The following is a 14,258-nucleotide window of genomic DNA, read 5'->3' as shown; positions in this document are numbered from 1 at the left end:
AGTAGAATTATCCCTTTTTACTTATTTAGTGTCCTAACCCAAGGAACATGGGTTCCTACCATTGAAGAGTTACGTAGTAGTTCTGAATTTGGGAAAATAAGAGCAATCATTCTTTCCTGACAGTGTACTCAAATTTGTATTGTGATTCACCCTACAGATCCAAAGGTCTCAAGTAGATGGCATTTGTTCTATTAAATTTACTGTAAAAGGTACAAAAATACTCATGGTCTATCAGTATTATATTAGGAATTGTGGTAAATTTTACTTAAGAGAATTTTCTAACCTTTGTCTTAGTAGCCTGCAGAAGTCAATCTTTTGCCTTTTTGGAGCTTGTAATCTTCAAGAAGCAACCAACCAAAGCTACAATCTGATGTGTATACATTTTCCCTCTTTAGGTTGATTTTTGTCCTTAGGATTTGTGCTGCATATAGAAAAGTCAATTCGCTGATCAGTGTCATCCATACAAATGTCTGACCAGAGACCATGGTGATAGATGTGTTGAATGCTGGCTGTCACAGTGTAGTGTAATGAGCTGGCTACTCATTTCTGGTTGATCAAAAGTGGTCTCTTTGTAAATGAGCTGTAATAGAAAAAAGGTTAAGATCTGAGATATTCTATTGTTTAGCGCTTATCCACAAAACTGTAAAATTGACTAAATACCTTGCTTCCTTGTAGTGTGGTTTCTTCAAGAGAAATAAGAAAGATCATTATGATGCCACATATCACAAGGCTGAGATCCATGCTCAGCCATCTGATAAAGAGAGGCTTACTTCTGATGCATAGTATTGATCTACTTCTGTAATTGGTAATTGATCAATGTTTTTTAATTGCTAGCTGTGGGACCTGCTATGGTTGTGGTGGCTAACTTAAAGAGCAACAGCTTGCTGTGTGTGTCCCATTAACAGATGTTGCCAAATGTCCATACTGGCTTGCCTTGCTTTGGTTTTATTTATTTCCCTTGAAAGCGCACAGCTGTTTTGTTTTGTTTAATGCACAAAGGATCTTTTGTTACAGGTGAGTTATTTTGTGTTCTTGTTAAATCATACCCGCAGCAATGAAGAAAATCATAATCTTCGTACACATAAAATGGGGCTCGAGACCTCCATAGTATCCCAGTTTGTTGTTAATCCAGTGTATAGCAGCCCACTTGGAATTTCAAGGATGCATAAGAAATCATCCCAGATTTCTTGTCCATTTTGGAATTTCTCAGGGGTAGATGTTTGTGTTGACTGCCTGATTAACCTGTTGCATGTTGGAAATGTGTTTCTCTTGATAAAGAAGCTTCCTTACTGTCATCTTTTTGTTCTTGCTCTAAAATGATGGTGCAGGCATGGAATGCTTTTTACTGTTGCTCGGAGATTGTTTTATGCTAGCTAAGCATGCGACTTCCTTTTCCTCCATATCTCCTTCAGGCCAAAGACCATTACAATGGAAAATGATTACCTTTATGGCCAACTTCAGAAGATGGTCTTCTTCCAAAGTAACCTTCAGTATATAAATTTCTCGTACAGTTTTTGTTTGAATATGTTGTAATGGAGTTTGACCATGTCTTATGTTCCTAGAGATTTTGTTCCACCTTAGGTCTCAGTTGATTTTAAATGCACATTTTGCTTTTACATGATGGATAGTTGGTGGTTCCTTTTTCTGTTTCTGTGAGCATGAAGGGAGAGAGTGGCTCCTGTAATCCCTTTCTTTGGCACTGTCATGATGCATCTCAACATTGCCATTTTTATTTAATTTCCTTCCTTTTATAAATGGGGCAGACAGCAGTCATATTTTGTAATCGATAGAAGTACATTGGCTTTTTTTTTGCACAGAATAACAAATGAGTCCAAGAAATAGCTTAAAACAAAACTTCTTGGTTCATTTGGCCTGCTAACTTAGAGATAAGCAGACACATGATTTTTGTCTTGCCCCATGGCATTTTCACGTATAAGTTCTATTCCTGTGACTGCCAAAAATAAACAATTAATCGATCATCCCAAGTATCTTCTCTCTTCCACGCTGCATTTTTAACTTGATAACATACCTTTTGTTACAATAGCATTTTTTATTCCTTAAAAAATTGAATCTGATTCAAATTTTTCAGATATATTCTCAAAGTATACTTTGGATCAGATTGAATAATTTTTTAAAGGTGAATAAAATATACATAGATTAACAATTTGAATGTAAATGTTACCTTTCTTTTTACAAAAAAAAAAAAGAAAGAAATTGAAGTGCTGCAAAATTGAGCGTAGTGTACTTTCCTCAAGTCCTGCGCAATACATGATTGATTTAATTGCAGGATGCAATTACTTTGTGTTGTATTAATGAAACAGTTTAATTAGAAGCACAGTGGCAGATGTAAATCATCTTCTAGCTAGATATGTGAATGTGTGTACCGAAGCCTGGGAGGACAGAAGACTTAAATTGCCCCTTTGGAAGATGGCTTATTTAAGTAGTAATTTGTTATGTATTTGTGGCTCGATTTCCACTTTTATTAGCAGGCAACAAATAAAAAATAATTTTTATTTGTGCCTTTAAAAACTTTAATTTATGCCTTTAAAAAATCTTAAAGTGATCTAGTAATCTGAGAATTATAGCTTTTATATATAATACTGTTTTTTTTTTTAAATGGAAGTAGTCACTCAAAAGGTACTTTACATTGTTATAAAATGTAAAGACAAGGTGAAAATGGACTTTTCTTCCGGTTTTACAGCTGTTCTCTAACATTTCTCCGGGCTGTTCTTTTCAACCTGTTAGTGCTTTCTTAAAATGGTGTCTCTTTTCCCTTGGTCCAAAGGTAGACATGGCTGAACAGAAAGCTTAGACATTTCGTTTAATGCACTTGGTTTCCTTGAGATGAACTAATTTGTGTCTGTTTCTCTCTTCCCCTTCTCCAGTGTGGATTCTTTAAACGCTCTAGGTACGATGATAGCGTTCCCCGATACTATGCTGTAAGGATCCGGAAAGAAGAACGAGAGATCAAAGATGAAAAATATAATGATAACTTGGAAAAAAAACAATGGATCACAAAATGGAATGAAAATGAAAGTTACTCCTAGGGGTGTCAGAGAAGCTTCACAGTACCCAAAATGCTTTTTTTCCCCCCAACTCGGACATTCAAATGGATTTAAAAGCCTGTTCAATATCTGAAGATTGATTTCAGACTAACGACACACAGTACGAAGCTACCATGGAAACTGTGGATATTGTTACGCAGCCGAAGGCGGCTCCTGTTTTGCACAGCCAAATAGATGACTATTGGAGCGGATTTTTGTTTAACTGCCTTAATTTAACTTTCCGGGTGGCCTTTGTTTTTGGTGTGACTGACTTACACGAGCTGGGGAAGGACCTGCCAGTTACACAAAGGTGACACCCCCCTGGCGGCGTAGCTGGAGGAGGGCACCAGTCACCCGCACTATCCAAGTGGCCCTGTCTGCCGCTGCAAGCATCATTCCCGTAGGGCTGGAGAACCTGCAGATTAACTGTCCTGCAACACAGGAATCTGCTGTTGGTGTAGTCCTGTCTCTGTTTAAAGTGCTGTCTTATAAAATGTGCAATAGGTGACTGACCATCCTGCCCTCTTCCCCCGTTTCCTAGATGTGTGAATCCTCACACACGCCAAATGCACACAGGTTTCCTTCTCCTTTTCACTAAAACACACAGGTGCAGCAGACTTGAATGCTAATTATATTTGTATATGATATTTATTTTTTTTTCAAACCGTTTTGTTATTGACTAACAGGCCAAAGATCCTTCACATTGGTTTAAACAATCAGAATTAGAACATGGGAGGTCATTAGTTTGACCTAAATTATTTACTGCCAAAAGATAATAATTCCTTGTAAATGTATCCAAGAGTTGTTTTAATAACTTATCTGTAAATTATAACATCTCCTTCTTGGTGTCCCATCCCTGCAGCCCAAAAGGTTTAGGAAAGAGGATTTAACTGTGTTTAATTCTTATCACACATCTGATAACCTTTTAGTTTAGAGACCTGTGTGATATTTCTGAACTTCATGTTATAATTTTCAGGAACTTTTAGAGAAAATGACTGTTCCTTGAACTCTAGGACGTGTTTACTCACTGCTGCAAATATATTGTATATTCAGGGCTTGAAAGAAACTGGTGAGTACTGATGGTGGGCCCAGACCCATCCAGTGTGAGACTACTGAATGAGTATCTGTTACCAAAACCGTGATTCTAACCAGGCAGAACATCATAGCTTTTCACTTTTAGATGTCATTGGAGCCATTCAAACAGTGAGTCAGTGTTCTGTGTTTATTTTGTTTCTTCCCCTACCCAAAGTCCCTCCAAATGACTTTGGGGACTACCTTTTCACAAGCTCTTTAAATTGTTTAATTGTAAAGTTATGTGGATGGGAGGAGAAAGACAATTGTCACTCTATATATTCAATAGAGATTGAATAGATAGGAGTTTTTTAACTTACTGCGCTTTGATATATTAAGTTATTTGGGGAACAACAGCAAACAGGTGCTAATTTGGATGTAGTATAAGCAATGCATCAATCTTTTAAAAGAACAAAAGACAGCTGTATATGCCATTGTTGCCTTGGAGTCTTATTTTTTTCTTCTTTTCACAAATCTTACACCCTTAGGATACCAAGAACTTTATTCTGATTGTACTTCAAAAGTTTTATTCCAAAAATAATTTTGCAAATGGCATTTTGTTTACAAAAAAATTTCTCTCAAGCAGGTCATAACAGTGTTTAAAGTCTCAGTTTCTTCCTTAAGTAAATTGGAGCCTAACACACTGGCTTTGTTATAGGACACGAAGAAGCTGATATTTTGACAGTGTTTGTAGACCTCTGTTGTAAAAATGAATGTCCTGAAAAGAGGGGTGGGAGGGATAGTTTAACAACAAAGAAACAAGAATGTTATGGTATTTAAATTTATAATTGTTAAAAATGTCATCTCAAGTCAAGTCACTGGTCTGTTTGCATTTGATACATTTTTATACTAACTAGCATTGTAAAATTATTTCATGATTAGAAAATACCTGTGGATATTTGTATAAAAGTGTGAAATAAATTTTTTATGAAAGTGTTCATTGCTTAGTAACACAGCACTGGTGTATGTGGAACAGACCGTAAAATGGTAAGCAACAATCTGAATTGCATTTCTTTTTATTTCATCAAGCAAAACAAAACTTTTTGATATTTTTATTTATTTTCTGTGTACTGTATAATCTTAGATCAGCCAAAGATACAAGAACCCAAAGGAATGCAGTATGAATGTGATCTGCTTTTGAATCTGTTGTTTTGTTGATGCTTACATCTTTAAAATTTCCTTTTTTATAAGAACAGAAAACAGTCTTATAGGTGGTCTATTCAAGGTAGTTGGGGAGGTAGCTCAGTGGCAGAGTGCTTGCCTATGGAGCACAAGACCATGGGTTCAGTCCCCAACACCACAAAAACATTCAGAAGTTGTCTGTTTGCACAGATTCATGTTTCAAAGGCTTATGCTGGCGGAGGATAAAGTATTACTTAGCAAGAGAACCATGCCATAAAAAATATTCTTATGGCTGAGTCACTTCCTTCTTGGAGTATGTGTTAGATGTCCGAGCAGGGCTGATTTGACAGAATCATTCAGTTGGAAAGTACTTTCTCCACCAAAGCATTTCATTTAGATTTAAGCAGTTTTATGAAACTTCTCTAGCTGAATTATCACAACTTGCTGAGAAAATAAAGCGTGTATGGTGCTCAGTGTGAGGAGAACTGGATAAATGTCCAATCTAAAATATGTTGTCTGTAAAGCACACTGGGTAATAGTTTCCACTATACTTGGTAATAAGTCTTAGCCTTCTTGGTTCTTTGAAAACAGGTATTATCATCCAAAGAAATGTTTGAGCCAGTGGGTTTGAACCCTCCTTTCACCTGTTTACATATCCAGTCTGATGATTTCCCCCAGATAAATCACTACAATCATGTATAATCACATAACCATTTCTGTTAGTAGCTGTGGTTTCACTAGGGCTGTGGCATAAATGACATTGAGTCAAGGACATGGCAGTGCTTTATATGACTCCTGTGATTCCACCTATTCTTCCCTATCACCTCCCCAACAAAAAATGTGTGTGTGTGTGTGTGTGTGTGTGTGTGTATACATATATATATATATGAAATGATGGTATTATAGACTCTGTCCATAAAATTGACATTTATTATTAGTTTCAAATTGCCCCAAATCTCACAGTGGATCACACACAGTTGTGGTTTATCTGCTTTGTGGCTGAGAGTGTTCTAGGATGTGAGGAGGATATAGATGGGAAATACTTTCAGTTGTCCAAACCAGGGAAATAAGGGTAAGACCAAGGCTTCTACTCTAAATGAAAACATATTACCAAGACACAAAGTTACAAAAGGACATCGTGGGAGGAGAAATGGACCGAGAGACTCCAGTTTTACTGGAGAAAAAGTGAAATGCTGTAGGGACTACAGTGTAGGTGGTTTTCCACATATGTACATCCTCAGGGCTAAGAAAACAAGTACAGACGTTTGGTGAGTTTGAGTAGCTTAAAGGAAATGATTAAAGACAGTTCTTCAAGACCAAAAGCATTGGTCCAACCACTTGCACTGCAGAGAAGGTGACGTTCAAAGAGGTGAAAAACAACTTCAGAATGATTTCAAAAGTGTGGCTGTTGTGAAGCCAGTAGGCGTCTTTTTTCCCGCACAAGGACTGATCCTGATGAGTAATAAGTGTGATCTGTTCTTCTCTTGCACCTTAAAAAACAGGTTTTGCCAGCCTGGGGAAGGCATCTCCTCCCACTGTAGAGTGTGGGAGTGCTTTACACAGAATGAGGCCCTGTCTGCTGATGCATTCCTGGCACACATCATCCAGGGGGAAAGTCATGTAGGGATGCATGGCCTAATCCTCTAAAGACAAATAACTGTGAAACAAACCATAGCAAGAAAATTGGTCCAGGCGTCACAAAGGGCAAAACTGACCAGGTAATGATGATTAAGCTGGAGAGAGGGAGTCAAGTGCAATTTTTGTAGCAGCTAGCGAATGCCTCAATCTTCTTTGCCCTTGCTCTGGCCCATCTCAGCTGTGCTGCAAGTGCCAGGGCATGGAAACAGGCCCATGTTGGGAGAAGTCAGATAAAATTTCCCACTATTCATCCTTCTAGAACATCTGCCCAGAATCTCACACTGCAGGGTCAGGGTGGGCTGCTTTAGTTATCACAAAGTCTAGCAAGTGAGGTTCAATTCACCAATAACAAGTAGATTTCAGTGAGCATTCTGTTAAGATTCTGACATTGTGGGATAGATGCGGCTTAATCATGGTCTAATTGGAAGGTGTTTTTTATTTTAAGTCTGGAGATGCTAAATTAGGCTCTGGGAATATACATAACCACTGAGACAGTGGCTTTGATATTTTTAATTTTATATGACAGGGTCTCACTTTGCAGGTGAGGCCAGCCTTGAACTCACTTTGTAGCCCAGGCTGGCCTTGTAATCGCAACAATCCTCCTGCCTCAGCCTCCTGAGTGCTGGGATTACAGGTATGTGCCACCACCCCCAGCAATTTATATATTTCTTATCTGTCTTTTCCCCTTAAAACTCCCATGAGAGCAAGGATCTTGAAGCCTTGTTCACTGCTGTACCCCAGTGCCTAACATGGGGCTTATCTGTTATGTAGTATTTTCTAAGACATTTATTGAATGAATGAACCCCAGAAACAGGCAGCTAGGAACTGAAGAAATGGAATAAAGGGAAATGTATGTGCAAGTAGTCACTGGATTACCCCAACAACATTTAAGAAGAGCACAGCTTGAACTTGGATAGCATGTGTAGGGGAAAAAAAATGCCCATAGGTTCTTAGTTAGAATGTACTTCTGTTACAAAAGACAGATTAAGGAGGAAAATCAATGAACCATGTATATTTTACATAGACATGAGAGACACCGGGAGAATGCACACAGTAGTTCTTAGAGGTTGCTTATGTAGTCTAGTTTTTTTTTTGTTTTTTTTTTTTAGCATCTTCAAAGAACAGTAAATTTTTAGAGAAGTGACAAGACAAAAAGGATTTGAGTCTAGAGGCAGCAATTTATGGGATAGCAAATAAATGGCAGATAAGGAACAGTTAAGCACAGCTTGTTAATGTAGATTCCTCTGGTACCACCATTACCAATTTCTGACCATAAACTAGGTCCTTCTTCTCTCTCAGAATTGTAGAACCAATAACAAGACCAAGCACCAACTGAGCACTGAAGGAGATCTTTATTCTTGGCCAAGAATACAAGTGGGAGATAAACCAGTTTATTAACCCGTGGAGGGGCAGTGGGTTATAGATACTGGGAAAAAAATGAGGAGGAAAATGAGGCGACTAAAGAGGAGGATTAGCCCTGTCTTTGAGGGAATTTGGGGGCCACTTTTCTGTTCCTTTTATGGTTATTTGTGGTCTTCATCATGGTGCTGGGCATTGCGGCATTTAGCAGGCAGATGGGGTTATAATGAAGTACGGAGTTGTCTGATAGTCACTCTTACAGCCATCTAGAGTCCAGCCGATATTGGCTCATCCTCCTGAAGAGGGACTTCCGGGACCACAGGCATCCTGTCCTCAAAGATAAACAAGATCAGGATGCAGTGGGAATTCAGCTAGGTCTGCAGGGCGAGATTAGGGGAGGGTAGCACCATGTCTAGGTCTCTAAGGGTCCTAAATTGCTATTAGTGTTTAATCTTTGTTCCTCCTGGGAGAAGGTGTAAGAAATTTTGTCTTTCTAAATCTATGTCCTGTTTTTAGGGAGGGTGGAGAATATCCATTTCCTCTTGTCCTTAGCTCCACGGCCATTCACATTTTGGGGGGGTATATTGGTTGGCTTTCCCAGTGCTGGGACAAAATAACTAATATGTGAAGCTTAAAGGAAAAAAGGATTACTTTGGCATGTGGTTTCAGTCCATGGCAACTGGCTTAAAATATAAGCATCATGGCGGAGGAAAGGCGCCTAACTCGTGGTACCCAGGAAGCTGTTCAACCCATGGCAGCCAGGAAGCAGGGAGCAGGGGAAAAGCCAGAGGGAGATGTGCCCTTCAAAGGTGCACTCCCAATGACCTACTTCTTCTAACCATGCCCCCAGATCCTATCAGCACCTTCAGCTAAGAACTCATCCGTGCATTAATCCATTCAATGAGATTAGCACCCTCAATGTGTGTGAATGTGCATGTGTATGTGTGTGTGCATGTGTATGTGTGTGTGTGAGAGAGAGAGAGAGAAAGAGAGAGAGAGAGAGAGAGAGAGAGAGAGAGAGAGAGAGAGAGATTTGGTCTTGCTAAGTTGCCCAAGCTAGCCTCAAACTTGGAATCCTCCTGCTTCAGCCTCCTGAGTAACTGGAATCACGGGCATGTGCCAACATGACAAGTCAATATATGAGTCTTTGGGGGACACAATATTTAAACCACATTAGCAAGGATATTTTTGTCTCTCATGTATAATTCAGACCTAAGAGATTTCTTGGCCCTCAGAGATGTTGGCTCAAATTATGATTAAAATAATTCATTATGATGCCATTATACTGAGGGAGTTCCAGGGCCCTGGGTTCCAACATAAACAATACCCAAACTGCCAACTAACTTCTACTTAGGCTCCTCCCTCTGGAATGATCCAGATAAGTATTGCTCCACTTTAACCAATCAAGTATTTTCTTCATCTTGCCTTTTCTTGTGCCCTTTATTGGAGCCTGCAACGACGTGCAGCCTGGAGCTGCCCAGTTCACGAAATGACTGATGTCTGCTCAAACAGTCTTTCAATTTTTAATGTGCCTAAGTTTGTCTTTCAGCATTGCCATCTCCAGTTGGTCCAAGTTTAGAGTTCCCCTTGTCCATGTTGATGAGTTCTTAGGGCTTTACTACTGCATAGTTCCCATCATGCTCCTGCCTAGACTCCTTGGATGCTAACGCTGTTTCCATTGACTCCAATTCTTATGAAAAAAAAAAAAAAAAAAATCCATCTTTTCCTCTAGTTTTCACAAAGGCACAAAAGATCCAGCCTCAGCAACTCTCCCTCCAGTTTTAAAAATAAATGTGGGCCTTACACTGTGAGCCAGCCTCTGCAATCTCCTCCCTCCTCCCCTTCACCTCTCTGCAAAGGGAATTCCTGTCCAGGCTTCCCGCAGAGCTATACGTGAGCCTTCCAAGCGGATCTCTCTCAGCACTTCCTGCCACAGATCAAAGTATTTTGAATAATAAAAACTAGGTTTCCCCTAAAACAAATCCTGGTGAATAGCATGGCCTCTACACCACTGCACAAGTAATGACCTGAATGATGGAGGAAGAAGACAAATGTTGGGGCGGGGGTTGCTTTGGTGGAATGCTAGACCTTGTTTAAAGTTAAAACTTTCCAGGGTATGTGATTGCCTCTGAGCTGTTTTATAATGCTGAAAATTGCAAATAACTCAGAACAATGCACATAAACCTGTCAGGGAGAGAGATCACCCTCCCTGATCTCAAGGAAAAAGCCAGTTTTGTAGATTGTGCAAATTCTTCCCTGTATTCCTGTTTGATTTCTCCTTTGGATATGTAACATTTTTTTTCTGGTTCCCTCATTTAATTAATGTATTAAATATAATTTTGGGCCTGTGTTCACTTTACAGCTACATGGATTCTTGACTTTACCTTTTTTGAAAATTACTTAGTGTGGTGGATTACCTAATGGTCAATTTGTAACACCCAGTTGAACTGAGTCAGCATGGTGCTGGATGTGGAAGGCCCACCTGAGAATTGTTGCCAGCCACATAAAAGCAGAACTGCAGGGGAAGATGTGTGCTGTTGATTCTCCTGGAGAAGTTTGTCATACTGGTTTTCCTGATATGAACTCAGCTGTTCTCATCGTCAGAGGAGCTCAGGTCCTCCCTATCACGGAAGATGGCTGCAGTTCTCTCAGGGTTTTATAGACAATGAGAGTAAAGGTCAGGGCTGGGGGGCTGCACAGCTGGCAGCATAGATAATCCTGGTCAAGCTATAGTCTGGGCAATGAGTATCTCAGAATTGGGTCTGGGGGCACCTGGAAGGGCCATCACTGCTTGAGGGACCAATTCAGTTCCCACCATGAGATGATGCCTCCTGCTTTGGGGGAGTAGCCTTAGTTCCCAGTCATGGGATAATTGTTCCTATCATAGTGTGGTCTGGGAGGCCTCTGCTTTTCCTAGAATCTGAGGTGGCCGCAAGTTTAGATTTCTAGGCATCTCTTCAGAAGATGTAGACCTGTATGTTGTAATGCAGATGTCCCTGACAATCCTAAAAATTAGTTACTCTTTATCTTGGTGTCCTCAGTCTTGAGGGGAAAGAAATAGACTAGGTAAGTTTAAGGCTAATAAACCTTGTAATACTCCTTAACCAATACCCATATTTAGGACTGAGTAGGGCTCTGATCCAAACTTTAATCAGGAGACATAAACAATAAAAGCAGAGATGCCAACCTTTATCGTGCTTTTAATTACCCATTAGGCATCTGCAGGACTAGCTCTTAAATCCTTATTCCACTAACAAGGAAATAATGAAGATCAGTAGTAACACAGATAGGTATGATTTATTGAGTGTTTAGTATGTCCTGGACATTTTGCTAACACAAACAGCTATATTGTCTATGTCACAGTAGCCTGGTGAAATAGTTACGCTCCTTTTTGTAGGTGAGTAGACCTAGGCTCAGAGAGGTCAAGAAACTCATGCAAGCGTACAGAGCCAGCACACTGCAGAGCCAAGATTTGAAAACAAAACCCTAGTTCTTCTCCTTAAACCACACTGTTCCATAAACTTTCCTGCACCATCCTTATAAAGCTGTTGTGCAATCTCTTAACTAAAGATCATTGATAAGTAGCCCCGTCCCCTATAAGGCTGCTCATTTCACAGTGAAAGTGTTCCCTGCTGAATCAAATCTGTCTCCCTCCAGTTTCCACTCATAAGTCTTCCATCTGTTCTTGTCTGGGCTGCCCAGAACAAACCTAATCCTCCTTCCATGGAACAGGCTCTTCAGTACTGGAAGATACGGTACTGAAGGGCACCAGACTATGCTACCCCAAAATATTCTTTAGGTATTTGCATTATTTTGAGCTACAGGCCACAGAAAAAAACAGGAAACCCAGGACAGGAAGAACTACAAAAAACAGGGCACAAGTTGTTCTTTAGTAAAGGAAACTGCTATTTATAAAAGAGATTTAAGTCTTTCCTTTGTCTTGACATTTCTCTAAAAGTTTACTATTTTTGTTAAAACTTTATATATATATATCCAGCTCTCTACTGTACATATGTATGAATTCAAGGTCACCTTTTGAGAATTACTCTCTGGATATCTCCCATGTATATGTGAAATACACATTAATAAACATGTTTGTCTTCCTGTTGTTCATCCTCTTGTAATAGGTGTCAGTTCTAAGGACTCATGAGGCTTGAAGAAAAAATTACTTTCCTTCTCCACAAGTCCACCACCTACACACGTTTTCAGGCAGTCAGTGTTCCTTCACGCTAAACACAATTTGTTGGACTAATACAACCTAAAAAAGAGACACTCATCATCTTCTTCTTTTTTATTTTTTACAACTCAAGACCCGATTACCTTGGAAAAATGAAGTGTTATTCTGTAGCGGTTACTGTTTTACTGCAGTGAACAGTAAAAGCTTCATTGCATCTATGACGTACTATATGGTTATATGGGGAAGCAGTAGTGGAAACAAGTGAATTATAACAGAACCTGCAGCCTTTGCAGCTGTGTAAGATTAAACTATTATTAGAAATTGTCCACTCCTTTCAATTATTTATAGAAACATGAAGGGTGGAGTGGCCAGAGTGACTTTAAGAGGTCAGTGAAGAGGAAGCCAGTCACAGCGGAGGGACCCTTTAAACACACCAATGACCATGCCGAGAATGCCTGCGGAGAGCGCTACAAATTGGGCTGCCAATGCTCTTCTGGGGGCTGCAGTTGCTGTGATACTGTATTTATGTACCAGAGTTTGGCAAGGGAGGGCGCCTTTAGCTCTCCAGGTCTGTTTTGTCACCTCCAAAACGTGGGGCTCGGCAGAGGATGTAGCTCTACCTGAGGAGGTAGCTCAGTTGCAGAGCACTTAGCATGCGCAAGGCCCTGAGTTCACCCCAGCACACACACGATGGTAAGCGTGGGACTTGCACCACAGACGGGCATTTCAGGGACGCGCTCCCAGCCGGACACCAAGGGCACCCGCAAGCGGAGGGGTGGCGCGTCCTAAAATCTGTGGGCTGCTGAGGTTGGGAGGGAAGCGAAGGGAAAAGGGAAAATGACCGATTAAAAAAAGGATAAAATGGAAACACAGCTTTGTAAATAGGGGAGGGAAGACGAGTTGAAGGGAGGAGAGGGGATTGGGGAAAAAAAGAGAAATCAAAATATATCAAGTACAGGTACACATTCCCTACGATGAACATGAGCATCATGTATATCTAAAATGTACCAATAAACCTCATCATATAAAAAAAGAAGGTGGACTCTGTTACAAAAAGGCGTGGGAACGCGGCGCGCCACACTGTAGGTGGGACAAAACTGTCTGGGATGCCAACGGCCACCCGTGGTATCCCACGAGCTGGAGAGGCGCTGGCCGCAGCTCGTCCCACCTCCACAGGGCGGAGCTACGCCGAGCGCGCCCTCCCGGCCTCCGTCCTTCTCCCGACTCCACCCAGGGGCGGGGCCGGGCTCTGGCGAGGGGCGGGCCCGCGGCCCTGACAGCGGTCGCCGCCCCCGCGGCCAGACACGTCCCTCACGTACCGCCGGCCTCGGCGCCGAGCCGCAAGCTGGGCCGGGGACTCAGCTCCTCCGGCCGGGCTCGGCATGAAGCTTACGCGGCTGCTGCGCGGGGCCGCCTCGGCCCGACCGAGGCCTGGGCCGCGCGCCGCCCACCCCAGCGCCAGCCGCAGCCTCACCTCAGACTCCGGCTCCGGGCCCGCGCCGGACCGAAGCCTTCCTGGCCAGGTGGACTTCTACGCGCGCTTCTCGCCGTCGCCGCTGTCCATGAAGCAGTTCCTGGACTTCGGTGAGTGCCGCCCGCGGCGGGCCTTTGTGCGCCGCCCGGGGCGAGGACTGGGGCCCGCGCTCACCCGCTCGCTCGGTTCCTGGCTGCTCCCCTGCGCCCTAGCGCTTCCTCCCTTGCGGGTGCTGGCGCGCGCAGCCGGTAACGGGACGTGGGGCTTCTTACCCGCTGTTGTCGAAAAATAAAGCCTGAGGGACGCAGGCAGAATGAAGTCCCCGCCTTAGCGCGCACGTGTGCAGGTGCGCGGCGCGGCCGGGCCCCTTCCC

At 41.9% G+C, this 14,258-nt stretch overlaps 2 protein-coding genes across 6 annotated transcripts in view; both read left to right on the top strand.

Moving 5' to 3' along the window:
* Itga6 (integrin, alpha 6) overlaps positions 1–5,055 on the top strand; it is a 74,906-nt gene extending 69,851 nt beyond the window's left edge. The window contains exons 25-26 of one of the 2 annotated variants that reach the window (XM_005393216.2): positions 676–805; positions 2,886–2,974. In XM_005393216.2, the coding sequence (XP_005393273.1) occupies positions 676–783 (108 nt within the window). In that variant the 3' untranslated portion in view covers positions 784–805; positions 2,886–2,974. Of the gene's footprint in view, positions 1–675; positions 806–2,885 lie in introns of both variants that reach the window. The other variant, XM_005393215.2, reaches the window with a different exon arrangement.
* Positions 5,056–13,634: 8,579 nt separating this feature from the next.
* The window catches only part of Pdk1 (pyruvate dehydrogenase kinase, isozyme 1), a 35,613-nt gene continuing 34,989 nt past the window's right edge, over positions 13,635–14,258 (top strand). For 2 of the 4 annotated variants that reach the window (XM_005393211.2, XM_005393210.2), the window contains exon 1: positions 13,635–13,995. In XM_005393211.2, coding sequence (XP_005393268.1) covers positions 13,794–13,995 — 202 coding nt within the window. In that variant the 5' untranslated portion in view covers positions 13,635–13,793. Of the gene's footprint in view, positions 13,996–14,109; positions 14,232–14,258 lie in introns of those variants that run through there. The other 2 variants (XM_005393209.2, XM_005393213.2) reach the window with 2 other exon arrangements.

Source organism: Chinchilla lanigera, unplaced genomic scaffold, assembly GCF_000276665.1.
Source record: "Chinchilla lanigera isolate Chin_1 unplaced genomic scaffold, ChiLan1.0 scaffold00048, whole genome shotgun sequence".
Taxonomy (NCBI): Eukaryota; Metazoa; Chordata; class Mammalia; order Rodentia; family Chinchillidae; genus Chinchilla; species Chinchilla lanigera.
The sequence above is the reverse complement of the archived record's forward strand: the minus strand, read 5'-3'. Positions and strand labels throughout refer to the sequence as shown.